This window comes from Mauremys reevesii, linkage group 25 (assembly GCF_016161935.1).
Source record: "Mauremys reevesii isolate NIE-2019 linkage group 25, ASM1616193v1, whole genome shotgun sequence".
Taxonomy (NCBI): domain Eukaryota; kingdom Metazoa; phylum Chordata; order Testudines; family Geoemydidae; genus Mauremys; species Mauremys reevesii.
Genome location: NC_052647.1, coordinates 11,228,820 through 11,256,733, shown reverse-complemented (window position 1 = coordinate 11,256,733; position 27,914 = coordinate 11,228,820). Strand labels below are relative to the sequence as shown.

The following is a 27,914-nucleotide window of genomic DNA, read 5'->3' as shown; positions in this document are numbered from 1 at the left end:
CCAGGCCTCTGCCCGTCCTTGTCCCTGTGCCAGGCAGCCACGGTGTAACCAGCACCCGTGGCTGAGCTCAGCCTGGCCCCACTGCTCCTAGCAGAGGCTGGGCCTGGGCCTGGGCCTATGCCACATTTGTCCCGCCCCCCCGGCCAGAGAAAATCGTTCTTCTAAATTTCCATCCTCCAGTGCCCCCAGCCGCAGCTTGGCCGCGCCGTGAAAAGACTCAGCCGCCCCCACCGCTGGCACCACGAAGAAACCAAAAAAGTCGTTTTTTTAATGTTAAAACTTTTACAAAAAATACAACACAATAAACAATTCAATAAATAGAAAAAAATTACAAAATTACAGGATTTTTTTTTTTTTTTTGTAATATAGGCAGGGAAACAAACCAAACCGACAAACGACCCAACAATGACCGGGAAGTACAAACCAGAGCAGGAGGGCTCCTCACCAGAGCTGTGCAATATAGAACAATAGCGGCTGCCCCTCCGCGGCTCTCCAGGGACATGGAGCATTAGAGTCAAACAGCCCCCACCCCCCCACCTCATTTCAGACCCTCTCTTCATATATATTAATTTCTTTTAGATTCTCTCATCTTCACAAGAATCGAGTTTGTAACGTGCCCGGGCGTCTTTCCTGAGTAGAATTGAGCCAGAGGAAAATGGAGTTTTGGAGAGGGGGGAGCACACCCTCTGCTGGAGACTGAGAAATTACCCTCCCCCCCACCGGGGGAGAAAAAGAAACAAAAACCCTCCAGTCTCCTAAGTCTTGTTCTGGCCTGAAGCAGGGGGAGGGTTGAGGTATGAAACGAGCACTGCTAGGAGCCAGGAAAGCTCCTGGCCCCCCCGGGAATCCTTCACTTGGGGGTGTCTGCAGAACAGATCACACCCCCAGCCCCACAGGGGTGCAAGACAGGCTGGATCAGGGTCCCCCCTTTTCTTTGCTGGGATCGATTTAGCCCCCCGACCCCTTGCAACTGGGTCCTGGATTCATCTACATCTTCCCTCCCTCCAGGGGTCAGAGCAGAAATACTGGAGATGGGGGGAAGACAGGACCAGAGATAACGGGGAGGTTGGTCCCTAAATATTCAACTGGAAAGAACCCCCCTCCCCCGGCTGGAAAAGAACCGGAGAACCGCAGGAAATCCACCAGGCCTGCGGCTTGGGGCTGGGAGCACCAGACTGGCAGGCAGGCACGGGTGCCCCTCGCCCGGCTGCCCCGTGCTGGGAGAGAGGCAGCCCCAGAGGTCGGAGGTTGCAGGGGCCAGGCCCAGGGATCAGGGCCGGAGCCGCCCGTTCCTGGAGATGGTTTTGGGAGGTAGCAGAGGAACGGACAGGCTAGAACCAAGGGCAGACGAGCCCTGCAGCTGGGGCTCCCCCGGCCTCTCCCAGATCTGGACGACGGCTGGTCCAGTTCCCTTCTCAGGGTGGAGCCAGGACAGGTGGGGGCTTCGGCTGTCACAGGTTCAAATTCCCAAAGTGGAATTTATGGGCAAAAATGGTCCAGACTCCGGGAGAGCCAGGGTGGAGACAGGGCTGATTTCCAACAATTACGGCTCCCCCACCTGGCTCAGAGCAGCAGGAAGCCAGCAGTGCCTCCCCTCCGAGGGGCTGGCTAAAGTCAGATGCATCTCACAGCTGCTGCCAAGCCCAGGCCCGGCCCCTCCTGCCTGAGGATCGGGCCTCCAGCCCCTCCCCATCAACCCCAGGCTGGCCCCACCGCCAGCTGCTTCTGCCCAGCTCCGACCCCTGGGCTCGGCTCTCGGAGATGATCCTTCAAGGCAGGTAGCCGCAGCCAGGCTGCAGTAATACTGAAATCTGCAACTCCTACCCCCCCACCATGAGTCTGCCCCCCCCCACCTATAAATTAAACACTGGAGAGAAACAGGGTCCTTCAAGAGGGTACAGAGCCCCCCCCCCCATTGACCAGGTCGTGGCCCAGGGCCCCCCAGTCAGATGGGTCCATGTCAAACCAGCCCCACCCTCAAGGGGCAGTGATGGGGGTCTACGGATTCAGCTGGGGAACCCCCACAACTGACCCAATCGGGGGGGGGAGGGGAAGAAGGATCAGCCCGTGGCCCGGCCCCCTAGCCAAATCGCTCCCGCACCAGGAGCATGAGTTTCTTCTTGCCCTTGTAGGTCTGTTTGAGGTTGTCGAGGAACTGGCCGAACTGCAGGTGCCCGTCGGGGGCCAGCAGGAAGGTCTCGCGGGCCTTGCACAGGAACTCGATGAACTCGCTGTAGTGCCGGGGGCTGATGTGGGTGAGGCGGGAGTGGGTGGTGCTGACGTAGGCGGCGATGGCTGCCTCCAGCAGCTGGCCGAGGGGGGCTTTGTCCAGGCCGGGGGGCTTGGGGGCGTGGCGGCGGCCCGAGAGGGCGGCCAGGCCCGGCGGCGGCAGGCTCCAGCGCCGCAGGATGTCGGAGAGCATGGGGGCGCACTGCACGCTCTGGATGATGAGGGGCACGATGGCCGCGAGCTGGCTCTTGCCCAGCGAGTGGCTGAGCGAGCAGGCCCACAGCACGTCGTTGACGGCCGGGTGCGTGTCCTGGTTGAAGGCGATGCTGAGGTGGGAGAAGGCCAGGGTGGCCAGTTTGTAGGCGCGGAGGGGCAGCCCCCGGTGCTCCATGTACCGGGCCACGGTGAAGAGGTGGGAGTGGCCCATGCCGGCCGCGGCGGCCGAGTCCAGCACGATCTGGTAGGCGGCCTCGAAGGCGGCGTGGTCCTTCTCGCACAGGGTCAGGGCCGGCAGCGAGCAGTTCTGCGGGTCCTTCATGGCGCACTGCAGGGCGACGGCCCGGGCCCGGGCACACAGCTCGTCCCGCTGCCCAAAGGCCAGGTTGAGGCGCAGCAGGGTGGCCGGGGTGGTGCCCGTCACGGCCACGATGGTGGTGGCTTCGATGGGGGTGAAGAGGCTGTACCAGTTCTGCATGATGTTCATCAGCGCCTGCACGCCTGGGGGGAGGGGAGGGGTCAGTGCAGCTCATGGGTCTCCGCCCGCCCAGCCTGCGAACCGCCCAGCGGGCAGGGATCGGCCCCATCCAAAGAGACAGCAACTTGCTCAACTCCAGCCGGGACGAGAACCCAGGAGCCCAGGGGCCCAACCGGTCCCCTGCTCTCACCACTAGACCCCACTCCCCTCCCAGGGCTGGGACGAGAACCCAGGAGTCCGGGGGCCCTACCAGTCCCCTGCTCTCACCACTAGACCCCACTCCCCTCCCAGGGCAGGGACGAGAACCCAGGAGTCCAGGGGCCCTACCCGTCCCCTGCTCTCACCCCTAGACCCCACTCCCCTCCCAGGGCTGGGACGAGAACCCAGGAGTCCTGGCTCCCAGCCATGCTGGGTTGGTTGATTCATGCTAGGAGCCGGGAGCACCAGGTGCCATGTTAGAGGGGTGGGGACAAGCGGGATAGGGTGGAGGGTCGGCTGGGCCGAGGGCCATTCATGGGTATCACTACGGGGGGAGGGTGTCCATGCCCCACCCCCCCGGCTCCCCCACTCACCGATCTCAGTGGCACAGCTCACCAACCAGCGCACCATCTCCCTCCGGCGCCACGTCATGGTATTCAGAGTCATCCGCATCACCTGTGGGGTGGGGGGGGGACACAGCTCGTGACAGTGGCCAGACCACGGCCCCCATAAGACAGAGCCCCCACGGCGGGGAGCCCATCTACAGCTGCCGTGCGCTTGGATTAGAGGCGTTACGGAGCCTTGCACCAGAGGGGCTGAGAGCACACGGGGAGGAGTCACTGAACAGAAAGGGAAACTGAGGCACAACGGGGGAAGGGACTGGCCCAAGGTCTCTCAGTGAAACTGTGGTAGAGCTGGGAGAAGAACCCAGGAGTCCTGACTCCTAGCCCACTCCCACTCTCACCACTAGATGCCACCCCCTTCCCACTGCGTGCTGTTCAGCAGCTGCTGCGCCTCACCCCAGAGGTGGCTGCATGTCAGTGCTGGGCAAGTGAGCACAGCGATAGGGTCTGTCAAGATCTTGACCCTCCTCCAGTGGGGCCGCAGCCGTGGTTCCCCCCGCCCCCTACCTGCAGGCCGAGCTCCAGGGAGATGTTGAGCAGCGTGGCGTCCGGTGGGGCGCTGGCCGGCGTCGCGGTCTTACAGGCATCCTGGGCCAGTTTGAACAGGAGGGCAGGGGAGTGGATGTTCTGCTGGATGGACCCCAGGACTGTGTGCAGCCACTTGGGGTCTCCTAGACCAGGGATGGGGGGCAGAGATTAGCCCCAGGGACGGCTGGGACGCCCAGGGGGAGAGGATCTGCAAAGCTGCAGGGCTAGGAACCGGGGGAGCCCAACGCGAGCCCCCGGGGCCTGGTTCCCGGAGGGGCCGACGCCTGCAGCTCCCAGCGATCACAGGGGCCGCAGGAAGGGGCTACAAAGACTTCCCGCTATAGGGGGCGCCAGCTCCCATCTGGCAGCAGGGTGGGGACTGGCTGGCCCGGGGGACGGGGCTGGGGCTTGTCCCCTCTGGGGGTGCCAGATTCCCAGCCAGCCCCAGGGCAGGGACTGGCTGGTTGAGGGGGGTGGGGATGGGGGCACGAGGCCTTTCCCCTCTAGGGGGCGCTGGCTCCCATCCGGCCCCAGGCTGTGATCTCACGTCCTTTCCCACGCGAAGGGGATCGGGGGGGGGGGGGGGGGCGGGCGCTGCCTGGCCAGAGGAACAAGCGTCTATCACAGATGCTCAGGGGTCTCCTGGGTCTCCTCGTCCTCCCATGGGATCAGCGTGGGGCCGTGCGAGGGACTTGACCTGGGCACTCAGCCAGTGGCAGAGGCGGGATTAGATCCCTAGAGACCCAGTGCCCAACTCTACCCCTCTGCACTGTGACGATTAGACCCCACTCCTCCCGGGCCCCACTCCTCCCGAGCCGGGGGCAGAACCGACAGGGTCCCACTCCTCCGGGGCCGGGCAGGCAGAGCTCCTGCTCTAGCTCCCCCACCCCACCTCCCCCGGGCCGGGGGGCCGGGAGGGCCCCACTCCCCTCCCGGAGCCGGGGCAGAACCCCGGAGTCCTGGCTCCCAGCCTCCTGCTCTAACCACAGGGCCCCACTCCCCTCCCAGAGCCGGGGCAGAACCCCGGAGTCCTGGCTCCCAGCCTCCTGCTCTAACCACAGGGCCCCACTCCCCTCCCAGAGCCGGGGCAGAACCCCGGAGTCCTGGCTCCCAGGCCCGACTGGCCCAGCGTCTGGCTTCACCTTTGGCTGCGGTGAGCATGGCCGATGCCAGCTCGCACTGGCGCGTCTCCAGGTGGCCCAGGATGAACCAGCGGGGAAAGCGATTGGCCATCATGGAGTCCAGCGGGTTCTGGTGGAGGATGTCCCCGGCCGGCATCACCGTCTCCAGCACGGGGAGCCTGCGGATGGGAGAAGGGGCTGGTCAGGGGAGCTCCCCGAAGCCTGGGCTCGGCAGGACAGGCAGCTCCCAGTCCCCCCGGCTCTAAACTGGCGAAGGCCAGGACTGTAACAGGGCTTAGAGAACTGGATCAATTCATGGAGGTTACGTCCGTTAATGGCTGTTAGCCAGGCTGGGTAAGGAACGGGGTCCCTGGCCTCTGTCTGTCACAGGGGGGAGATGGATGGCAGGGGAGAGATCACTTGTTAGGGTCACTCCCTCTGGGGCGCCTGGCACTGGCCGCTGTCGGCCGACAGGACACTGGGCTGGACGGACCTTTGGTCTGACCCAGTCTGGCCGTTCTGATGTCAACCACCAGACCCGCCCCCCCCCCCAGAGCCAGGGAGAGAACCAAGGAGACCCAGCCCCTCCCTGGTCCCAAAGGCAACAGGAGGGGAGACACACTGGATATCGCCCCCCTCGACATCCCCTAGGGGTGCGGCTCATTCGGGGGGGGGGTGGATGGGCCCCTCCCCACATGTCCCTGTGCCCCCGGCCGGGTGGCTCACAGGCATGGGGTTTGGGGGGGGGGTACCTGCCTGGGCTCTCCTCAGGCCCCTGGGGGCAGGTTTGGGGGGCGGCAGCACCTCAGACCCAGAGAGGGCAGGGGAGGAATAGCTGGGCAACATGGGCGGGGGGGGGAGCGGCTGGGGGTACCCCGGCGGCGCGGCCGGGCGGGGGGGGAGGTGGCTCAGAGAGCTGGGGCGGGGGGGGAGCGGCTGGGGGTACCCAGGCTGCACTGCAGGGCAGGGGGGGCGGGGAGGTGGCTTGGAGAGCCGGGGGGGGAGCTGCTGGGGGTACCCAGGCTGCGCTGCAGGGCGGGGTGGGGGGGGAGCTGCTGAGGGGTACCCAGGCTGCGCTGCAGGGTGGGGGGGCGACCACCAAGGCAGGGAGCGGCGCAGCCCGTCAGGCAGCGGATGCCAGGGCCCCCCCGGGACGTACCTCATGGCTCTCAGCGCCAGGCGATAGGCCAGGTCGGCGTCGTGGGGCAGCAGGGCGGAGAAGAGGTAGCGGGCGAAGGTGTGCATGGGCAGGCTCTCCCGGAACACCACCTCCCCGAAGCCGCTGAACGGGCCGCCTGGCAGGGGACAGACGCCAGGGTGAGGGGCTGGCCGGGCACAGCCAATCGCAGCACAGCCTCCCCCTCTCCTCGCAGGGTCCCTCCCTAGCCGGCGATGGGGCCCTGGATCCCAGCCCCCCAGGGGGCCGCAGGCCCTGCCCAGCCCGGTACCTTCCAGCAGCAGCGCCGCCTGCTTGCGCAGCACCTGCACCAGCCTCTCGTCCGGCTCCATCTCGTCCAGCAGGGCGATGAGCTGCTCCTCGCTCCGCACCACCTTGTCCTGGGCGTAGAGCCCCTCGGGCATGGCCCGCTGCTGCCCCAGCCCCGCCAGCGCCACCTCCAGCGCCAGCGCCAGGTACGACTCGCCCGAGCCGGGGCTGGAGGGGACGGGCACGTGCTGGTGCAGCACCTTCTTCTTCCCGTCCGCCGCCGCGTCTGCAAAGGGGGGGGGGTCAGCCACGGGCGGTGTGCCCCCCCCCCGGTGCGGGAGGAGATGGGGGAGGGTCAGCCACGGGCCGTGTGCCCCCCTCCCCCGGTGCGGGAGGAGATGGGGGGGCTCAGCCACGGGCGGTGTGCCCCCCCCCGGTGCGGGAGGAGATGGGGAGCCCTGGACTGAGCCAGGAGTACAGACACTGATGCAGACTCCCCCAGTCTGTGCCAGCACCTCCCCCTCCATTGCCAAGGGGGGGGGGGTCACCAGGATCTCTGCTTGCAACCCCCCCTCCCCCTGGGTCACAGCGCGTGGTACATCCCGACCCATCCTCCTCCCCCCGTCACAGAGCATGGGACATCCCGCCCCGTCCCGTCCCCCCCCGTCACAGAGCGTGGTACATCCCGCCCCGTCCCCCACCATCACAGAGCGTGGTACATCCCGCCCCATCCTCCTCTCCCCGTCACAGAGCGTGGTACATCCTGCCCCGTCCCCATCACAGAGCGTGGTACATCCCGCCCGTCCCCCGTCACAGAGCGTGGTACATCCCGCCCCATACCTGGATAGAGCGACAGCCCCTCCTGGTCCGTGCGGCAGGGCTCCAGGAGGGTCCGGCACAGGCAGCCGATGGGGTCCAGGGGGTGGCCCACCCAGCCCTCCAGGTTGGTGATGGACGTGCTGCCCTTGTGCAATATCTCTGTGGGGAGGGGGGAAGGCCCATGAGACGCTGGCTCAGCTCCCCTCCCCCCCCCAGCTGAGACCGGCCACGCTCGCTGCACGGGAGCCCTCCCGGCCCAGAGCCCCCAGCTGGGGCTGGCACGTCCATCTCCCCCGAGCAGAGCAAGGAACCCAGGCGTCCTGGCTTCCAGCTGGCTCCACCCACTAGACCTCCCCCTCCCATCCCCCCAGGACTGGGAATAGAACCCAGGTGTCCTGCCTCCCGGCCCCTCCCCCACCTTTCTTCTGCTGCTTGTAGCTCTCGAGCTGGTGGCGGCGCTGCAGGCGCATGGTGGTGGCCAGGGCGGTGGCCAGGCGCAGGGCCTCGCGGGGGTAGCCGTGGGAGCGCAGGGCGTCCACGCGGGCGCAGGCCGTGGGGAAGGGGTCGCCCAGCCAGAGCGGGCGGCCCTGGGGGTCGAAGCAGAGCTTGTCGACGCCTGTCTTCATGCCCAGGCCGTAGCAGTCGCTGCCCAGGATCTTCTGCAGGTGGCAGTCGCCCCAGCGCAGCTCCCCGGCCTTGATGGCGCGGCCGAAGACGGTCTGGCGGGCGCCGGCTGAGGGGGGGAAAGCCGGAGTCAGGGCAGGGCAGGGCAGCAAGAGACTGAGCCTGTCCCCACTAGGGGGCACCAGCTCTGATCCGGCCCCAGGGCAGGGGCCTGGCTGGCTCGGGGGGGGGGGGGAAATGGGGTTGGGGGGCCCCCTGAGATGTGAGCCATGGGGAGCAGACCCTCCCCACGCTGCCCTGCTCCCAGCTCCATCCACCCCCGCCCCAGGGTCCCTCCAGCCACCCCCTGCATCTCCACTCCTGTCCCCCGCACGGGGCCCCCCCCGTACCTGCGCTGGGGACTGAGGGGAGCTGCAGGGCCGCGGTGGCTCCAGGCACATCGAAGGAATAGTTCCCCTCCTCCAAGGGGCAGACATCCAGCTTGTTCCACTTCTTCAGCAGCGCCAGCCACAGGGCGCGCTCCTCAGGCTTGCAATGGGGGTTCAGGACCACACACACCCACAGGGCCCCTGCAGCAGGGAGAAGGGGGTGACGCAGGGGTCAGGCAAACCAGGCTGCAGGTGCTGCGGGTCGGGAGTGAGGGGCACAAGCAGACCTGGGGGTGGAAGGCCCCGGGCTGGGACAGCAGGGGGCTGCAGATCGGGAGTGGGGGCAACAACAGAGGTGGGGGGTCCAGGGCTGGGATAGCCAGGGCTGCAGGTCGGGAGTGAGGGGCACCGGCAGGGCTGTGAGCCCAGGGCTGGCATAGCAGGGGCTGCGGGTCGGGAGTGAGGGGCATCAGCAGATTAGCCTGGGAGATGCTAGTCCAAGCGGCTCCCTCCCTTACCCAGCTCGTCCCACAGCTGCCGGCACTTGTCTGTCATGCCGGCTCCCTGCTGCCTCCACAGGGCCAGGCGCGGGTCCTCCAGGAACTGCTCCGTCATCAGGATCAGCATTCGGGCACCGTTGGAGTCCCGCATCCGCAGCATCTCGCGTACCTGGGGGGGCGGGAGCGACTCAGGGGGGGACTTGCAACCGCTGCGGCCCAAGGCAGATGGAGCCGGAGCCTGGGGGGGGGATGGGAGGGGGGAGGCCAGGAGGCCCCCAGCCAGGGATGCTCCCCCCATAGCTACAGCAGAGACCCCCGCACTGCAGGGCAAAAGGGGGCAGAGGGGCCTGGGGGAGAGTGATCAGCAGGGACCCTGTTCTGGGGGAAGCCATGGGGGGGACGGGACCCCAACTTGGGGGGCGGAAGGGAGGGGACACAGGCAGGCCGGGGGCAGGGAGGTTGTGGCCCTGCTGAGGCTGTGGGGGGGGAGGTATGGGTGGGGGCAGGAGTTACCTTGTTGAACATGGACTGCAGCTGCTTGCTGGCTCCGTAGTACCCGCCGTTGGACAGGAGCTGCCTGACCTGCTCCTGGATCTGCTCCTCATCCAGGTGCCAGCAATTGGCGTCCTCGATGCCAGCGCCAGCCGTGGGGTCTGGGGCGCCTGGAGGGGGGGGGGGGGGACGACACACACAAAGTCAGCAGGACAGAACCCCTGGCTCCCCTGGGACTCCACCTCCCCTCTTGGGCACAGGGCTGGGGGAGGGCGTGACAGAGGCCCCTGCTCTGCAGCCAACCAGGGGCAGGGCCTGGGCTCTAGAGCAATTTAGGGGCCCCACCCAGCAGCCAATGGGGGGGGGGAAGGCAGATCCCAGATTCTACAGCAACCCAGGGGTCCCCCCACTCCGGAGCCAATGGGAGGTGGATCCCAGGGCCGAGAGCGACCCAGGGGCCCCCCCACTCCGGAGCCAATGGCAGGCGGATCCCAGGGCCGAGAGCGACCCAGGGGCCCCCCCACTCCGGAGCCAATGGCAGGCGGATCCCAGGGCCGAGAGCGATCCAGGGGCCCCCCCACTCCGGAGCCAATGGCAGGTGCTCCCCCCGTACCGTGCACGCGGTTGATCTCCGAGCCCAGCAGGAGGATCTCGTCGGCCAGCCGCTGGGCAGTGGGCAGCACCTCGGTGTGGTGGGCGCTGATCAGGTACTGGACGAACTTCTGCAGCTGGTCGCGGTTCATCTGGGAGAGGGTCTCGGAGATGGGCAGGCGCAGCTCCACCTGCCGGGCGTTGCGGATGCGGTACAGCGACAGTGCCACCACGTGGGCGCAGTAGAAGATGTCCCGGTTGTCGCAGGCGCAGCTCACCGACGTGATCTTGCAACGGTCAAAGCTGATGGAGACGTGGAAGCTCGGCTCCGGCTCGCTGGGGCCAGCCGGCTCCGTCACGGTCCCACTGAGGTGGAAGCCTGGGGACAGGAGGGAACAGGGTTGCTGTGGGAAGGGGGAGGTGGTCCCCTGCTCCAGCCACTAGACCCCACTCCCCTCCCAGAGCCGGGGGTAGAACCCATGAGTTATGGGTCCCAGACCCCCCTGCTCTAACCACTAGACCCCACTCCCCTCCCATAGCCAGGGGTAGAACCCAGGAGTTATGGGTCCCAGACCCCCTGCTCTAACCACTAGACACCTCCTGCCCATTGTCTGTGGAGACTGGGAGCTCTCATCTCTCCCCGTTTGTCTGGGCAGCACCTGGTGCAGTGGGGCCCCCGATCTCGGTCGGAGCTGCCAGGGGGAATCTGTGCAGTGCTTGGCCCGATGAAGGCCCCGATCTCAGCCGAGGTCTCTAGGTGCTGCCAGGGAGTCAGCCCCGGGCTCCCCCCTCAGCTTCTCTGGCACAGAATCACCAGGTCGGTCGGGAAGCCGCCTCATGAGGTCACCACCTCCCGCCCCCTGCGCCGAGGCAGGGCCACGGAAACCTCGAGTGGCTCTGAAAGCCTCCAGGGACGGGGATCCCGCAGCCCCCCGGGATGCCTGGCCCTGAGAGTTAGACGGTTCCCCTAATATCCAGCTAAAACCTCCCCTGCTGCAGGTGAAGCTCAGGGCTTCTTGTCCTGCCTCCAGCGGCCCCGGAGAACAATCCGTCCCGGTCCTCTGGTAACCGAGTTCCAGCCTGCAGGAGGCCAGGAGCTCCAGGGCACGTGACAAATCCACGCCGGCAACTCCTCCGAGCCCTTTCTCCCCTTTCCTCGCAGGCCAACGCTCTCCTCCGCACTCTCCCCAACTGCCCCACGTCTTCCCTCCAGCACGGCCCCCCCAGCCCCGACCTCCCCCCACCTTGTGCAACCGCATCCCATTGTGGGCCCATATTCAATGGGTGAGCCACTCTCACCCCAGGTCCTTTATTCCCCCTTCAGAGCCACCCCTTGGGTACGGCGAATCGGGGCGATCGCCCTGGGCCCCGCGCTGCTATAAAATTGTGAGGAGGCGGCGGGAAGCAGGCAGGCGGGGTGAGGAGGTGAATGGGGAGGCAAGCAGCACGCAGGCGTGGGGGGGACGGCAAAGAGGACCCCCCCCACCAGAACATCCCCCTCCCCCCAGGGCCTCCTGCCCACCCGTGGGCCCTGCCGATCAGCGTCTTCCCCCTCTGTGCCTACCACCTGCCACGGATCAGCTGTTTCATGGCGGCAGGGGCGGGGGGGACAGGGGAGAGGTGTGAGGGCACAGAGCACTTGGTGGGGAAGAGGCAGGGTGGGGCCTTGGAGAAGGGGTTGACTGGGGGTGGGGCCTGGGCAGAGCCGGGGGAGGGGAAGGACCCCCCTGGCAGATTAGAAACTCTGCACCTCTGTCCCGGGCCCCGCACCCCCTGGGGCCGGCCCTGGCCCCGGCTTGTAGCTTTGCCTTGTGCTTTTTCCTTCCTCAGCGCCAGCTTTTCCTCGTCTCTTTACTGAAGTGCATCTTGCTGATTTCAGACCCATTCTCTGATCTGTCGCCGCCGTCCTGAATTCGAATCCTGCCTCCAAAGCGCGACCCGCCCCTCACCCCTCGGTGCCACCCGCAGATTTCATCAGCGTCCCCTCCCTCAGCCACGTCATTAACGAAACCGGCCACTGGTGCCGGACCCGGGACTCAGCCCTGTGGGACCCCACCAGATACGTCCTCCCCGCTGGAGGCCAAACCCCGGAGAACGATTCGGAGAACAGTCATTCAAGCCGCTGTTCACTCACCTTATCGTAATTCCATCTAGACCACATCCCCGTCTGCTCAGGAGAGCGTCACGTGGGCCTGGGTCAAAAGCCTGCATAAAATCACCCCCCCGCAGGAACGTGGTCAAAGGAGGCCATTAGCGTGGGCTGCCCTTGACAGATGCCGGCCACCCCTTATCAACTGTCTGTTCCAGTATCTTTCCTGCTATCAAGGTCAGACTGACTGGTCTCAAGTTGCCAGACCTCGTCCTTCCCCTTTTCAAAAGGCACGTTTGCCCGGCTCCGGCCCTCAGCCGGCCTCCAGGAGCTCTCCCAGGGGTGACATTGCTTCAGCTAGTTCCGCACGTACCTAGGACGAATGCACCGGGCCCTGCCGACTTGCTAACTGCGCCCAGGCTCCTTGCGCCTTTCGTGTTAGTATGAACGGTGCTGAGCTCCCGGTCGCCATTAACCGCTGTAGCGATGACTGAAGCCAAACAGGCACTAAACGCCTCTGCCCTCGTGAGGGCACCGGCGACTGGCTCTCCGGCCCCGCTGAGTAGCCGCCCGGCTCGTCCCTTCGCCTTTCTCTTGCTCCTGCTGCTTTTAAGGAATCTCTTGGTATTGCGGCTCGTGTCTCTCGCCCGGGTAACTCGTTTTGTGCCTTAGCCGGTCTCAGGGCCGGTGCAACCATTTAGGCGACCGCGCGCTGGCATTTGGGGGGCACCATTTTCTTTGGCAGCGACCGCGGTGGCTGGATCTTCGGCCACCCCAGTCGCCACCGGCATTTAGGCGGAGGGAGCTGGGGCAGGGGAGTGCGGGGAGGGCCGCCTGCAGCAAGTAAGGGGGGGCGGCACGCAGGGGAACTCCCCGCCCCAGCTCACCCCTGCCCCCCCTCCTCCCCGAGCACACCGGGGCTGCATCACTTCTCCCGCCTCCCAGGCTTGCGGCACCTAAGCTGATTGGCGCCGCAAGCCTGGGAGGCGGGAGAAATGAAGCAGCCCCGGCGTGCTCGGGGAGGAGGCAGGGCAGGGGGGAGGCCTCAGGGTGGGGGCGCTGGGGGGGGGGGGGAGGGCGCAAGGTGGAAGTTTTGCCTAGGACACAAAACATCCTTGCGCCGGCCCTGGCCGTTCTCAGTCTGTCCCTGCCAGCCCGGGCTCCTCCTCGGCACTTGTTCCCACTTTTGGCAGGAGCCAGTCATTAAAAGCCGTTCCCCTCCCGGGTCACCTGCAGTCCCTCCCCCGGCCGGGAGCAGGTGTTTGCGGGAGGAGGAATCCCCGGGAGGCTGGGCTGACGAGCGCTGGCTTGCCCGGGGGAAGGGGCAGGGGAGGTCAGCCCGCGTGGCACATGGGTGAATCACACGGGTGAGCCGGGTACTGGGGAGGTGGGAGGGGGTGACACAGACACCCTGATGGAACCAGTCCGCAGCAGGCACGGGTGGCAGGTGCTGACGTCTGACCGAGACTGGCCCGGGGCCAGCTGGTGACTCACGGTGGCGCAGCTGGGGGTGGAACCCGTGGCTGCCGGCGCATGTCCCCGCACGCAGCAGGCTGGACTGGAGCCAGCGGCACACAGGGGAGGGGCTAGACCCAGAAAGAGGAGCAGGCGGTGGGAACGGCGGGTGCCGGGACGCAGAAGCCACCCAGGCCACCCTCCCCTGACTGAGACGGCGGGGAGCAGAGAGACACAGTTACCGCCCAGGGACTGTGCTTCAACCCGGCTGGAGTCCCCACAACCCAGAGGGGCCCCATCACCCCCCAGGCCAGAGAGAAATCCAGGCACTTCACCCACCCACCCCGGAGACACACCACCCGCAGTCCTGGGCTGGGGTCCCGCGTGCCTGGCTCGGAAGGCCGGGCGGGGTGGGGGTGAAGGAGCTGGGCTCGGGGAGATCCACATTCAGTTCCCAGCTCTGCCAGACTCTGGGTGTTGTCCAGCAAGTCAGTGTCAATCTGTGCCTCAGTTTCCCCCCCTTCCCCCAAATCTACAAGGACGGGCTAATAATCCTCTACTGGGAGTGAGAGCTCTGTGGGGCAGGGACAGTCTCTCCCTAAGGCGTGGGGAGAGGGGGGCTGCAGCACGCAGAACCCCAGGGAGCCCTAGCACAGAGAACCAGAAACCACAGTGGGGAACAAGCTTATAACCTTCACTGGGCTGCAGGATTCTTCACTTCCTGTCTGAAACGGGGGTGTGGCTTGTACACAGCTGCTGCATTTCAGTGCCGGGTGGGGGGATCCCTGTACAAACAGCCCCCGCGTCCCATCCCAGAGGCAGCTGCAGCTTGGTCAAGGGCCTCTAACCACCGCCATGATATAGACAAATGGCAAAAACTTTCCAGCTCTGTTCAACAATCCCCACGGGCCCTCAGAGCCCTGGGCTCCAGCAGCCAGCAGCCGCTAACGAAGTTCCTGCCTCAGAGAGGGCGGCGTGAACCCCAGCGTTCGGGCTGGATTCGGACGGGCAGTTGCACTGCGATGGCCGCTCTCAGGCTGTTTGGGTACGATCCTCCTCCCGCTCCCAGTTGAGCGGCGCCGCTTTGCTCCACCCCAGAAGTGGCTGCACCTCAGGGGCAGGTGAGATTTAGACGGTGGGGTCCTTACAGACGAAATACAGAAACAGACCCGCCAGGCTTCCAGCCTGAATACGGAAACTCCCCCAGAGCCTGTGACCCTGGACTGTGTTTCAAACCCTGTAAACGCCACGGCCCCTGCTCTGAGATCTCGGGGGCGGGGGGAGCATTACAATCCAGGGAGCACGAAGGGGGTTCGAAATACACAGCCCTGGCCGTAGGAGCCAGCCAAGCAGCTACAACCAGGCGGATTTCAGTGACTATTAGGGATATTACGGTGGCCCTAGTCAAGACTGAGGCCCCATTGTGCCAGGTGCTGCACAGACAGCGAGTCCCTGCCTTGAAGAGCTCACAGTCCAAAGAGACACAGGGCGGGAGGGGGAAACTGAGGCACGGGGCAGGGATGTGCCCAAGCTCACATGGCAGAGCCAGGAAAAGAACCCCGGCGTCCTGACTCCCAGCCTGGCTCCTGGGCCAAGCTGCCTCTAGTTCCACTCCAGACGCGGCGTCAGATCAGCGGTGGGAGTCGCATCTCGGCTCCAGGCGCACTCAAAGCCGCCCTGCCTCCGGCTTGGAGCAGGGGAGCGGGACAAGCTGAGATCTGACTTTCACCCCAGGGGCCCTGCCCACCCCCCTCGCACGAGGTGAGCACCCGGGGGCTGCTCCCCCCACCCCGGGACAGCACGCCCACAAATCCCCAGCAGCCAGGGGAGCTCTGGGGCAAGCAGTCGACTGAGGCTAGTCCTCCCCCCCCCCCAAACACACAACCCCTTCCCGGCTCTCCAGCCCACTTCCCATCTCCGCGGCTCGGTGCCCCCTTGGAAATCGGCCACCGTTCCCCTCCCGGCCCAAGGGGGAGCCACTCACCCCTTTGCACCTCCAAGAGGGCCCGGCCCCACCCCAAACTGGGCCTGCGTTTATCACCCCGCGGACGAGCTCCCGGGGGGCCTGGAGGCTGCGCCAGCCCCAGCGCGGACGTGTTTCTAACCCAGCTGCTCTAGGAACCGGCAGGCGCTGAGCCACGAGCTCGAGGAGCCGACTTCGTCCCAGCGCCTGGACGCTGGGGAGGCTCTGGAGTTCGAAGGGGAACAGGGACTGGCCGCCCGGATCAGGGCAGAGACCCAGCTGTCCACCTGCTGCTGCTTCTGGGCGCAGTGCACCCAGCCCGCAGCAGCCCCCCGCGGGATAACCTGCCCCCGCATGAGATCTCCCCCAGGGCATCCACACTGCAGCGTAAGCCTGGGTCTACAAGGGCTGGACCCAGGGGGCGCTGACGCCTCTGCGCTGCACCGTCTTCTGCCCCGAGTCCACACTGCGAAATGACAGGGCTCGGACCGGAGCCACAGCAGGGCTTGGGCCGAGACCCCCTCCCCAGAGCAGGGTCCCAGGACCGGTGCCTGACCGGAGTCAGCCTGACGTGTGCGGGGCCCACCGCTGAGAGTCAGAGCCCAGGCTTACACTGGAGTGTAGACAATACTCTTCCACTCAGAAGAAAGAGGTCGTCCATCCCTTCCTAGATGGCCGCGAGCCGTAACTGCAGCTATCGTTGTTACCCATGTAAAACATCCAGTCCCTCTGACCCTTGCTGAATTCTCAGCCCCGCTGCCATCCAGTGGCCGGGGGTTCCACAGGCTAACACAATGGTCAGACAGTCGTTCCTTCGAGCGGTTTGGAAGAAGATGCATTTTCATTTCACCAGTGTCCCCTTGATCTCGTGCTGCAAGACAGAGTCCCTGCAGCCAAACACTCTTCAGCTCAGACATCTGCTAGCATCTTTCCTTCTCTCCGTGAGCTTTTACACCAAGCACACACGAGCTTACGCCACCCCATTGGCCCCAGCAGTAACTCTGCAGAATGAGGACACAGCAGCGTCTTAGAGACAGGCAGGAGGGCTCTGGCCTCAGCTTTGCAAATTCAGCTAGTGGAGAAGGTGCTGGTGGCCCCCACCTGGACATTTCACAGCAGCAATCCTGCCTTGAAGGCAGGCAGGGGCCGCATTCAGAAGAGCTGGGGATGAAGGGCGGGCAAGCCCTGCAGGGGAGCTGCGTCCAGGTAGCTGGCTCCATGTGGCTTCCCGGACACAGCTCTGTAATAGCGACGGGGCCCACCTGAGCAGATCAGGGCTGGAGCACAGCCCAGAGACATGGCTAGGACGGTCCACACAAAATCACAACCGGGGGTTGGAAATGGATCCTCTGCCAAGGTGGCTGTATCAGCCTGTGTTTCTACCCCCAGTTCAGTGACCCTCAGCAGCACGTCTCAACGCACTTCACGAACAAGGTCGGAATTATATCCCTGTTTTACATGTGGGGAAACTGAGGCACGGAGACAGGCCCTGACTTGCCCATTGTCACCCAGCAGGCCGACGGCAGAGCTGGGAACAGAACCCAGGACTCCTGCGTCCCCATCTAATGCTCTAGCCATGAGGTCACACTGCCACCCCATTCAGCACCTCCCATACTGCATTCCCGCATGTACGACGCCTACCAAATAAATGGGCCTTTCCATTAGTAGCACAGAGATGCTGGACATACAATCGGGCCCTAATACAAAGCAGTGTCGGGAGTGAAACCTGGAGCCGGCTCCCTGCACGCAGCTGCACATACAGGCTCACAAGGGCTTAATTCCCAGGTCTGCCTGGGCCTCTCCCTGTCAGAGGGCTGCTGGCGTGAAATAGCCAAGCGAGTGCCAGACCCGACACCTTCCCGGGAGCTGAATTTGCAAAGCTGGGTGCTGGAGATGCTGCTGTGTCCTCATTCCATGGAGTTACTTCTGGGAGGGGGGTGGGCGAAAGCTTGCGGCCTCGTGGCACGCAAGCCCCCAGCGAGAGACGTCAGAGCAAGACAGAGCCCCTTATGTCCATGGGGGCTCTCACTGCAGGAACCCCCGAGGCCATCCACTTGGACAACAATGGGACTCTGTGGAGCATTTTCAGACCCTCAGATCCAGTGAGGAGCAAATTTCAAGTCCACCCGCAGGAGCGTCTGATTCTCAACACACACAAAGCAAAGCCGTGTTGCGGGTAACGCTTGTCTGTACCAGACCTTCCCTCAGCCAGTGTGGAGAGTTTATTCCCAGGCACTTCCCCCAGGGCAAGGGGAAATCTCGGAGGTTATTTTCCCCCCGGGATCGTAGTTTTCACCAGGGTCAGGGAGAAGAACCGGATTTCACACAACACCGGCCCCAACTGGAACCACGTTTGAAAGAGACAAACAGACTTTTGTGGCCTAAATGAGAAGGGGACGGGAAGCCCTGGAAGTTGGTTGATGAGTTGCTAGCGCAGACACAGACCACCCCCCGACCCCCAGCTGCCTGGAGCAGCCCTTGGGGGGCGGGATAGAGTCGAATGGGGAGAGAGCTCAGACAAAGGCAAAGCAAGTGTTTTGGGCTAAGCAGCCAGGACCAGGAAGACAGCCTGACGCACCACACTAGAGCCAGGGAGTGGTGGGTCCCCAGGACATGGGGCTTCTCCCAGGGGCCCGGCCGCTGCTGAGCGGAAGGTGCTCGTGTGGGACGGCAAAGGGCCGGGGGACGCTGCAAGCGGGACGGGACCCAGCCCTGGGGAACGGGACCCAGAGAGCAATACTGGCTGGGGGACAGGCCTGGATCCCTGGGAGTGGGCCTGTCCCATCTCAGCAGCAGAGATTCAGCCTGGTTCTTAGGGCAGCAACTGTCCACGTCACAAACCCCAGGAGTGATCAGCCCCAGAGTCCCATCCCCGCCCCCCCGACTGATGGGGGTCCCCGTTGTACCAGGCGCTGCACACTCACAATCCTTGATCACAATGAGGGACCTGTTCTGGGGGCCGCACAGACACCCCTGACGTGGGGTCCCTGTCATTCTGGGTGCCACATGGAGCCCCCTGTCCATGACTGGGGGCCCCCCCGTCATGCCAAATGCCACACAGGGGCACTCCACAACCACGATCCGGGCCCCTCGCGCCAGGCACCACACAGATCCGCCCCCTCCAGCTAGCATGGGCTGCACAGACACAGAGCGACAGCTAAATGGAGACGACAGAGGAAGGATCAGCCCCTGTTTTAGATCTGGGGAAACTGAGGCCCAGAGAGACGCCGCGACTTGCCCAAGGAGTCTGTGGCACAGCCAGGCAGTGAAACTCCGGTGCCAATCCTGTGCCAATTCCTCTCTCTCAGGCAGGTGCAGCAGGGGGACCGAGGGGTTCCCTGCCGATGCCCTCGCAGCGAGGATCTACCTATGCAGTAGCTTTTGCCAGCCCCAACTGCCCTCTGTCCCGGCCCCCACCCTGCCCCGCTCCCAAGCCCCCAGTGGGCGACACTCACCCACTTGCAGCACCCGGTCGACGGCCCCCGACTGCAGCAGGTGCAGGCCGCGGTTGAAAGGCACCCGGGAGTCTCGCTCGCCTTCGGGGGGGTGGCAGCCGAGGGACGAGTACATGCAGATCTCACGCTCGCTGCGCGGGAAGGACCAGAACACGATGCGCTTCTGCACAGGCTCCGGGACGCGGGAGAATCGCTCCTCCACCTGCAGCGCGCGGGGCCGGGGGAGGAAGGGACACGGCATCAGTCACCCACCTGGTCTCTGCCAGCGACTCGAGCTCCTCCTCCCCTAGGCAGACAAAGGCCTGTGGAAACTTATAGGCCAACAATCTTCCAAGTGGCACCAGAGCAGCAGGGATGTTCCAGTCACTGGCCCGGCCCGGCCGCTGGCTAGGATGAGCCTGCACCTGGGAGCCAAGGCTGATGAGATGCCCCCTTGGGGAGCCAGTTTGGTCGAGCAGGGAGGCAGCTCGGCTGCTGTTCCTAGACACCCTCCAGAGCGAGGTGCACACGGGGCAGCTCTGAAGCGTTCTCCCTAGAGCATGACGGGAGGGAAGCGGGGTCTAGTGGCTACAGCAGGGGACGACTCATAGATCCTGTGGAATGCTCCCCATCACTACAAGCCCGACCCAGTGGCCGCTGGCTAAAAACAGCCACCGGGGCTCTGCTGGCTTGGAAGACTCAACAGGGAACGGAGACAAGGTGTGTGGGGAGCAAGGACCACGACAACAACCCAGGCCCTGGAGACACACCAGGCCAGGGACCGTCAGTTTCCTCTCAGTGAGATTTTTCTGATCTGACCCGTGTTCTCGTAGCCGGGCTGACGCCAGCGCCCCACCGCGCCTGGCGCTGCACAGCCCAGGCTGAAGGGCCCTCCCTGCCCCACACAACAGACACACGAGGGAAGGATCATGCCCCCCCCCCACTTCACAGAGGAGGAAAACAGAACCGCAGAGAGGGGCAGTAGCTTGTCTGAGGCCACACAGGGGGGGAGGCTGGGTCCAGCACAAGGCTCACACAGCCCCTAGACTCAACCCCACCCCCCGTGATCATTTCTCACTGTGGGGTCCATTCCCTTAAACAGGCAAAGCTCCTGGGAGCGTCCCCCAAGCGAGAGGTGCAGGATCAGGGCTCCTTGCGACCAGCAGATCGGAAGGCTGGGCTACGCAATTACATTCAAGCCCCAGAGGGAGTTATTTTCGAGGACCGCCTGCGGTCTATTTCCCCCTCACCAGGGAAATGTCAGGGGGGGCAGAAATTAATTACAGCTGAGGTTCAAAAAGGCAGATTTAGGTCTCCATGACGCAGGGGCTCAGAGCAAAGAGAAAAAAAAAAGCCACTGTCAGTTTCACCACAGAAAAAAACAGGCCGCCCTCGTTTGCATGTTTTCCTCTGTCAACCCCCTCAAAGCGGAGCGATCGGTGACTGGGGGAGGGGGCAGCGGGGGGCTGGATTCAGCTGAGTGGCCCCTGCAAACAAGGAGCCAGCCAGTGTTAAGAAGCAGAGACTTGAACAAGAAGGTGCTTGCAACTTAAAAATAAACCGTGTTACAGAACTGAGGAGCATCCAGGCCACCGCACAGACAGAAAGAGCCCCAACACGGATACGCGAGGTGTGAAATAGACCCTGGGGAAGGGGGTGTCTATTTTATGTGAGGGCCTCACAATCTTTACTGTATTTACCCTCACCCCTCCCCTGTGAGACAGGGCAGAGCTAGCACCCCCAAGAGACAGAGGGGAAACCGAGGCACAGAGCAGCGCTGGACTTGTTCCCGGCAAGGGGCATCGGTGGCAGAGCAAGGAGTTGACCCTGGCTCTTGGCTCGTGCACTAACCACTTTCCTCTCCCTCCGCACGCAGCCCCCAAGCTGGGCAGGGCCGCCTGGGTCTGGGGCTAGGAGGAATGGGGCAAGAGGCGCATTTAGGATCTCGCAGTGAGGTGTGGACTCTTGATTTACAGCTGGACCCTCAGCGTCAAAAGAAAAGAGGATTGCACCTTTCCAGGGCCATCCCAGTGCTGACGTTCTCTGACCCCAGCATCTCTCTCTATCTCTGCAACCAGCCCCTTGCCACCTTCAGCCCCTCCCCCAGCAACGGGGAAGGGCATGACATGGCACCTAGGATAAGAACGGATGATCTAAGGGTTGGAGGGACCAATTCTCTGCAGGGCAAAATCTCACCCCCTTGTGGGTCTTTGCAGCACGGCCTCAGCACAGCCCCTCTCCAGCAGAAGGGTAAGAACACAGCTGAGCTCTGAGCAGCCTTTATTTTTAGCAGGTCCTGTCAGCCCCCTGCTAAATGAGTCTCTGGGGCTGATCCTGGGATGAAAGGAAGCTGCCCTCTTTAAAGCCACCTCGCACGTGTCCCAGAGCAGGAAGCCTCAGCACGTCCTGGTGGCGGGGGCTAGCGGGGAAGGAAGGGTTCATTCATCTCGGGGAGGGGTGTCATGACAGGAGACTCCCGTTTGACAAGTTTCCCAGCCTGACCGAAACCAAATCCCTTCCCTGGGAGAGAATCGTCCCATCAGCCTGGATTCTCAGGGGGCGGGGGGGGGGGGAGAAAGGGGGGTTAAACACTGGTTTGGAGGGTGGGGGGAGTCAGGCCCACATTCAGACAAGCAGGGAGACGGGGAGACACACCCCAAGTCAGGTCCCCACCCCCCTGCCCAGCCGTTTGCCAAGGCTCCCTCCGGGGTCACGTCTCCAGGGTTTTGCCCGGACTAGTTTAGAAGTCCCAAGCGACGGGCAGGTGCCCGTCTGTTCCCAGCTCTCACTCTCAGCACATAGCTTCCCTGGTACCCAGCTCGAACGCAGGAATCCAGGGCGGGCAGGGGCCTCCTGGGTCATTGCCTCCAGTCCCAGAGGCAACCCCTGAAACTCCCCTTTGCTCAGCTGCCGTCCTCCCCAATAGAAGAACACCCCCCTCCCCACCAGTGCTCCCCGCTGGGGCAGCCAAGCTGGGGAAGCCGGAGGAGGGGCTGTCACCCCAAAAGGAGGTCAAAGAGACGCCCCGCAATTTAAAGAGGGCTGGTCTGTCCTGGGTGTGAGTAACCACTTCCTCTGACCCCAGCCAGTCTCACCCTGCCCGCAAGCAGGCACCCGCCGGGGCGCAGTGGAGGAGGCGTGGGTGGCAGCCAGCGGGGCGCGGGGGCTGATGCTGGCACAGAGGCCACGGGGGGTGAGAAGGTCAGTAGGGGGGTTGCCCCAATGGCTGACACCTGCTGTAGGAGCCTCCCACGGCAGGGCGAGAAGGGACATGGGGCTGGGGAAGAGGAGCAGGTGGAGCCACCCCAAGGGAAGAGATTGGGGAAAATGCCCCGGTGGGGTTATAGGAGCAGCGCTCAGAACCCAGGGGGTGACAGGACATGGGGGGGAATAGGGGATAGAAAAAATGGGTGGACACTAGGGTACCCCCAGGAGGGCAGACACGGGGGGGGGAGGGGGGAGGAGGGAGGAAGGGGGACACCCCCAGGAGGGCAGACACGGGGAGGGAGGAAGGGGGACACCCCCAAGAGGGCAGACACGGGGGGAAGGAGGAGGAAGGGGGACACCCCAAGAGGGCAGACACGGGGAGGGGAAGGAGGAAGAAGGGGACACCCCAAGAGGGCTGACACGGGAGGGGGGACGGGAGGAAGGGGACACCCCAAGAGGGCTGACACGGGGAGGGAGGGAGGAGGAAGGGGGACACCCCAAGAGGGCTGACACGGGGAGGGAGGGAGGAGGAAGGGGACACTCCCAGGAGGGCTGACACGGGGAGGGAGGGAGGGAGGAAGGGGACACCCCAGGAGGGCTGACACGGGGGAGGAGGAGGGAGGGAGGAAGGGGACACCCCAGGAGGGCTGACACGGGGAGGAGGAGGGAGGAAGGGGACACCCCCAGGAGGGCTGACACGGGGGGGGGGAGGGAGGACGGGGGACACCCCCAGGAGGGCTGACCCGGGGAGGAGGGAGGGAGGAAGGGGACACCCCAGGAGGGCTGACACGGGGAGGGGAGGGAGGAAGGGGACACCCCAAGAGGGCTGACACGGGAGGAGGGAGGAAGGGGACACCCCAGGAGGGCTGACACGGGGGGAGGGAGGAAGGGGACACCCCAGGAGGGCTGACACGGGGAGGGAGGAAGGGGGACACCCCAGGAGGGCTGACACGGGGAGGGAGGAGGAAGGGGACACCCCGGGCTCCCCCAGGAGGGCTGACACGGGGGGACACCCCCAGGGGACCCCCCCGGGGACACGTGGCGGGCCGGGGATCCCCGCCGGGGCCGCCCCCCTCACCTGCTCGAAGGCCCACGTCTCCGCCACCCACTTGGCGCTGAGATCCAGCAGCGTCTCGGCCCGGCTGCCTCCTCCGGCCTCCGCGGCGGCCCCGGGCCCGGGCCCCTCGGGCCCCCGCCCGCCGCCGGGGGGGCCGCAGCGCCGCTTGGCGGCCGGGTGCTCCATGGGCTCGGGCGGCCTCGGGCTCCCCGCGGCCCAGCGCTCGATCCCCGGGCTCGCCCGGGCGCCTCCCCAGGTCCCTCCCGCCGGGTCCGGAGCTCGGCGGCTCCCGCGCTCGGGGAGTGGGGGCGGGGACGGGGTCTCCCTCGGGCCGGGCCGCTCTCGCCGCGCGGATCCCCCACCGCCTCCTCCAGCCCCGCGATGCGGCCCCTTTAAGAAGCTCCACAACAATGAGCTCGACGGCTGCTTGATCCCCGGCTTCCCCTCCCCTTGCCTGGCCCCCATTGGCCGCCGGGCGGCAGCCCCTGCTTGCCAATGGCTGTCCTCGCTGTCAATCAGCGGCTGGGCCCCCTCCCCCACGTGGGAAGTCTGGGGAGAGCCGTCAATCAGGGCGGGAGGTCCACCAATCAGGGAGCGCGGGACCGGGAGGTGGTGCCCATATATGGGGAAGGTGGGCGTGGCCGCCGAGCCTTCATTCACAACATTCGAAAGAGGCTGGGAATGGCAACAATGTAGCAACCGGGAGGTTGCGGTGGGTTCCGGCCCAGGACTCAGGAGGCAGGCTCCGCCCCCTCCCCGCCCAGGTACCCCCAGCTCCTCCCCTTTCATCTATCAGTCCCTTCCAGGGACCCCCCAGGCTAGCTCCTCCCTCCTGCGTCTCCCAGCCCAGGGACCCCCCTAGTTATTCCCCCCCTGCGTCTCCCAGCCCAGGACCCCCCCTAGCTCTTCCCCCGCTGTGTCTCCCAGACTAGGGACCCCCTAGCTCTCCCCCCCAGCTCCTCCCCCCCCACATCTCCCAGCCCAGGGACCCCCCTAGTTTTCCCCCGCCCTGCGTCTCCCAGCCCAGGACCCCCCCCAGCTCTTCCCCCACCTGCGTCTCCCAGACTAGGGACCCCTAGCTCTCCCCCAGCTCTTCCCCCACACACATCTCCCAGCCCAGGGATCCCCAGCTCCTCCTCCCCTGCGTCTCCCAGCCCAGGGACCCCCTGCGTCTCCCAGCCCAGGGACCCCAGCTCCTCCTCCCCTGCATCTCCCAGCCCAGGGACCCCCAATTATCCCCACACGTCTCCCAGCCCAGGATCCCCAGCTCTTCCCCCGCCCTGCGTCTCCCAGCCCAGGGACAACCCCGCCCCAGTTTCTCCTCCTCCCGCATGCCCCACACCATGGACATCCCCTTGGCTCTTCCTCCTCCTACTTCATCTTCCAGACTAGGGGATCCCTCGGCCCCAGCGGGATCCTCTTGCTGCAGTTCCCACTTCTAGCTAAGCACCTCTCCTATTCCTCCTGCTGCAAGCAGATCACCCACCCCATGTGCAGGTTCCACCCAGGACCACGTACCTCCCACCCCAGGGCAGCACGTTCCCATCTGTCTCCCATCCCATGCAAACCAGAGCAATGCATGCAAATCCCCTTCCCCTGTGGAAGGACCCAAAAGGGCTCCGGTTAATTTTACAGGACTGCTGGGGAGGGATGGATAATATCCAGAGCCTATGAAGATGAAAGAGGGAGGGATGCTAGTCAATGAGGCAGGGCAGCATCCCTAAGAGCAGGGGTTTGCTCAAGTGTCCCCCGCCTTTCTCTGTTACTATCCGCTGTCACCCCCCTCCCCAGAGGTGGCTGCATTTCAGTAGGTTTCAGACAAGAGGAGGCTCTTTGTGATTCTGCTGGCATAGGGCAGAAACTTGGGGAAACCCAGGGAAACTTGGAATGAGTTTCGGAAGCCCAGGTAGCCATTCCCCTTAGGGGCAACACATTTTATATTGGGAGGTGTCTGAAGCAGAGTTAGAAGCACCACTTCATGCACAGGACATCTGAGCGCTGCCACTTCCTGGAGAGAGGGTACATACGGCCTGTTCCACGCCATGCTCTGCGGTGGGGATAACAATTGGGGGTTCAGCTGGGTACAGGTGTTGGTTATCCCACCCTTTCCATACCTTGCCAGGGGAGGTTATAGCAGATAGGGATCCCTGATCTGACAAGAGCTGGCTTCTCACCAGAAGATCTTCCTGCTTTGTAGAAAAGGCCAGTGTCATTATCTCCTTCTGTAGATGGGGAAACTGAGGTACGGCGGAGGTGTGACTTACTCGAGGTCTCCACTCAGAGCTAAGAATAGAACCCAAGTCTCCTGGGCCCATGCTCTCACCTCCTTCATTTACATGGTGCTACTGAATAAACAGGACAAGCGATGAGTGTGGAACTCTGTCACACTGACTATGTAACAGCTTAAATTCAGACTTGGATTACTTAGTGATGATTAATGATTGCTTGCAGGAGAGTAGCCAACTGCAATACAATTTTGCATTGTATTAAACATCTCATTTTGCATTTCTAAGACCCAGATAATCAGGAACCGTGTTCAAAGGAGTTCTTGCTAAAACTTGTTCCAAATCTCAATGCTTGTTGGGTCTGAGCCTGTTAAGAAACCACAGTGCAGCCTAGATTCAAGGTAGGATTTGGAAGCGTCAGTGCCTTTCTTGAACAAGCAGGTACTTGTGTACAGGGGACACTGGCTATGAAGTGATTGTCCCACTGACTCCCCTCCCCCCCTAAAAATGATTAAAAAGCAACTTGGTTTCTCTTCAGAGCCATGTGGTAGCAGATAAAACACTGGACAGGGACTTGGGAGACCAGCGTTTTATTCCTAGGTCTGCTACTGGGTTACATTGGGCAAGTCACTTTGCCTTTCTGTGCCTCAGTTTCCCCCTCTGTAAAATGGGGATAAGGATGCCAACCTCCTTTGTAAAGTGCTTTGAGAGCTGCTGATGCAAAGCGGTAGATAGGAACTAGGGATTGTTATTAATCTATTGCAGTGAAGATGCAACTAAGGCGTGTGCTCCAGAATGAGCTGGAAACCCAGACCTGATTCAGGTGTGACTCGTAGCTGTAGCAAGTTGTCTCCCATTGTAAGAGCCAGGGGCGTGCTCCTGCAGTGACACAGCTGGCAAGCTCTGCCGGGATGCCAAGAAGGGATCCAGGCACTCTTTATTCCAATGGCGGCTCTCCCCAAAGTGCAATAATGATAGTACCTTGGTGTGTCCCCAGCTGTCTTGGGGAATCTCGTTATGAGTGGAGCCTCATAATCCTGCCAAGCAGTGGGCGGTAACATTAGCCCCATTGTACAGGTAGGGAGAGTGAGGCACAGGGGGAAGTGACTTGCTCAAGGTCATCTAGCAAGTCATTGGCAGGGCTGGGAATAGAAGCCAGGCGTCTTGGTCTCCCCATCGCTATCTCCTCTAACCACTAGGCCACAGACCATCTAGAGCCGGGAGTGGATTCCAGATCACCTGGCTCCCATCCTTTTGCTTTGACCATTGGACCATTCTTCAAGTGGGGGGCAGGGACACCAATAAGGTTGCAGTGAGGGGGCAGGGGCCTGGGAGAGGAGATATGCCCCCCCCTGCTCAATCTCCAGGGCTGGAAGGCCGGAGTCTCTCACCAACATGAAACATCTTGCGCACAAACATCTCCTTGAGCCGCCCTTTTTGCATCTGAGGTGTCCAGCAATCCTGGCCACACCTGCACCCCCTCCAACTCCCACCTCCTTGGGGAGCTGTGGTTCCAGCTCTGACCTCAACCGAATCCACCAACCCCCTTGCTGCTGCTGGGGGCTCCTAGGAGCCGGGAGGAACTAACACCCTAGGACAAAGCGAGGCAGAGTCTGGGCTAGAGTAACCCTGACAGCCTTTTGCCCCTTCTCTGGCACCTTGGGATCTCAAAGCACTTGGTGAACATTGATCCACCGGCCCTGGAGGCACAGGCCTGCGTTATCTCTGCTTTACAGAATGAGAAGCTGAGGCCCAGATGGAGGAAGTGATCGGGTCCAAGGTCACAGAAATAGGCAGAAGTGGAGCCAGGAACAGAATCCAGATCCCCCGATCCGCTGCTTTAGCCGCTAGGCCACATTCCCCTGCCAGAGCTCAGAATAGAACCCAGGAGTCCTGGACCAAGTCTCTGCTGCAGCCACAAGACCCCACTCCCTTTCTGGAACCAGGAGTAGAACCCAGCAGTCCTGGCTCCAGTGCCCCTCTCCTAGCCACTAGCCTGCGCTTTCCCCCAGGGCTAATCCACTGTATAAATAAAGCCCCCGAAAGAGGTTTAAGCTGCTTCCCCCGGCTGTGAGGTCTGGGAGCTGGGTTAGCAGGGCAGACAGCATGGGGGTCCCTCCTTTCGGTCGCTGCCAGCGTTCAGAACAGCCTTGAACTGGCCCCTGTGGAATCCCCATTGTTCCCTGCAGACAATTGGGGGCTGATGGGGTCCCCCAGCCCAGGCTAATCCCCCTTCCCTTTGGAGGCAGCCCACTGCCTGGGGCGAGGGGTCTCTTACTTCACACAGAGCCGGCTTCGGAGATCAATTGGAATCCACATCCCCCCATGGAACCTGGAGGTTCCTCCCACACGTGAAGTGTTAGCACAGGAAAGATGGGACCTTGCTGAATGCCCCACAGGCTTGGCACAGGTGGGGAATTGTCTGTGCTAAACAATAGAGCATCGAGAAATAACAGAGTGGGACCCAGTGGTTAGAGCAGGCGGATGGGT

General features: G+C 63.7%; 1 protein-coding gene and 2 long non-coding RNA genes across 3 annotated transcripts; 2 read left to right on the top strand and 1 right to left on the bottom strand.

The window, feature by feature from the left end:
• Positions 1-247: 247 nt before the first annotated feature.
• Positions 248-23,327, bottom strand: ZSWIM4 (zinc finger SWIM-type containing 4). Its single transcript, XM_039514868.1, has 14 exons — positions 23,221-23,327; positions 18,957-19,158; positions 10,017-10,373; positions 9,425-9,573; positions 8,930-9,080; positions 8,433-8,612; positions 7,838-8,152; positions 7,441-7,578; positions 6,623-6,886; positions 6,334-6,469; positions 5,196-5,353; positions 4,033-4,196; positions 3,496-3,577; positions 248-2,946 (listed from the first exon to the last, which is right to left on the bottom strand). Exons 2-14 carry the CDS (start codon positions 19,069-19,071, stop codon positions 2,081-2,083), a joined length of 3,075 nt encoding a protein of 1,024 aa, XP_039370802.1. The 5' UTR covers positions 19,072-19,158; positions 23,221-23,327; the 3' UTR covers positions 248-2,080.
• A 528-nt stretch (positions 23,328-23,855) lies between these two features.
• Positions 23,856-25,704, top strand: LOC120391479. The gene is made up of 2 exons (XR_005591350.1): positions 23,856-23,963; positions 25,428-25,704. It is a non-coding gene; the product is annotated as an uncharacterized LOC120391479 (long non-coding RNA).
• Positions 25,705-26,190: 486 nt separating this feature from the next.
• LOC120391480 lies at positions 26,191-27,478 on the top strand. Its single transcript, XR_005591351.1, has 2 exons — positions 26,191-26,247; positions 27,161-27,478. It is a non-coding gene; the product is annotated as an uncharacterized LOC120391480 (long non-coding RNA).
• Positions 27,479-27,914: the final 436 nt, after the last annotated feature.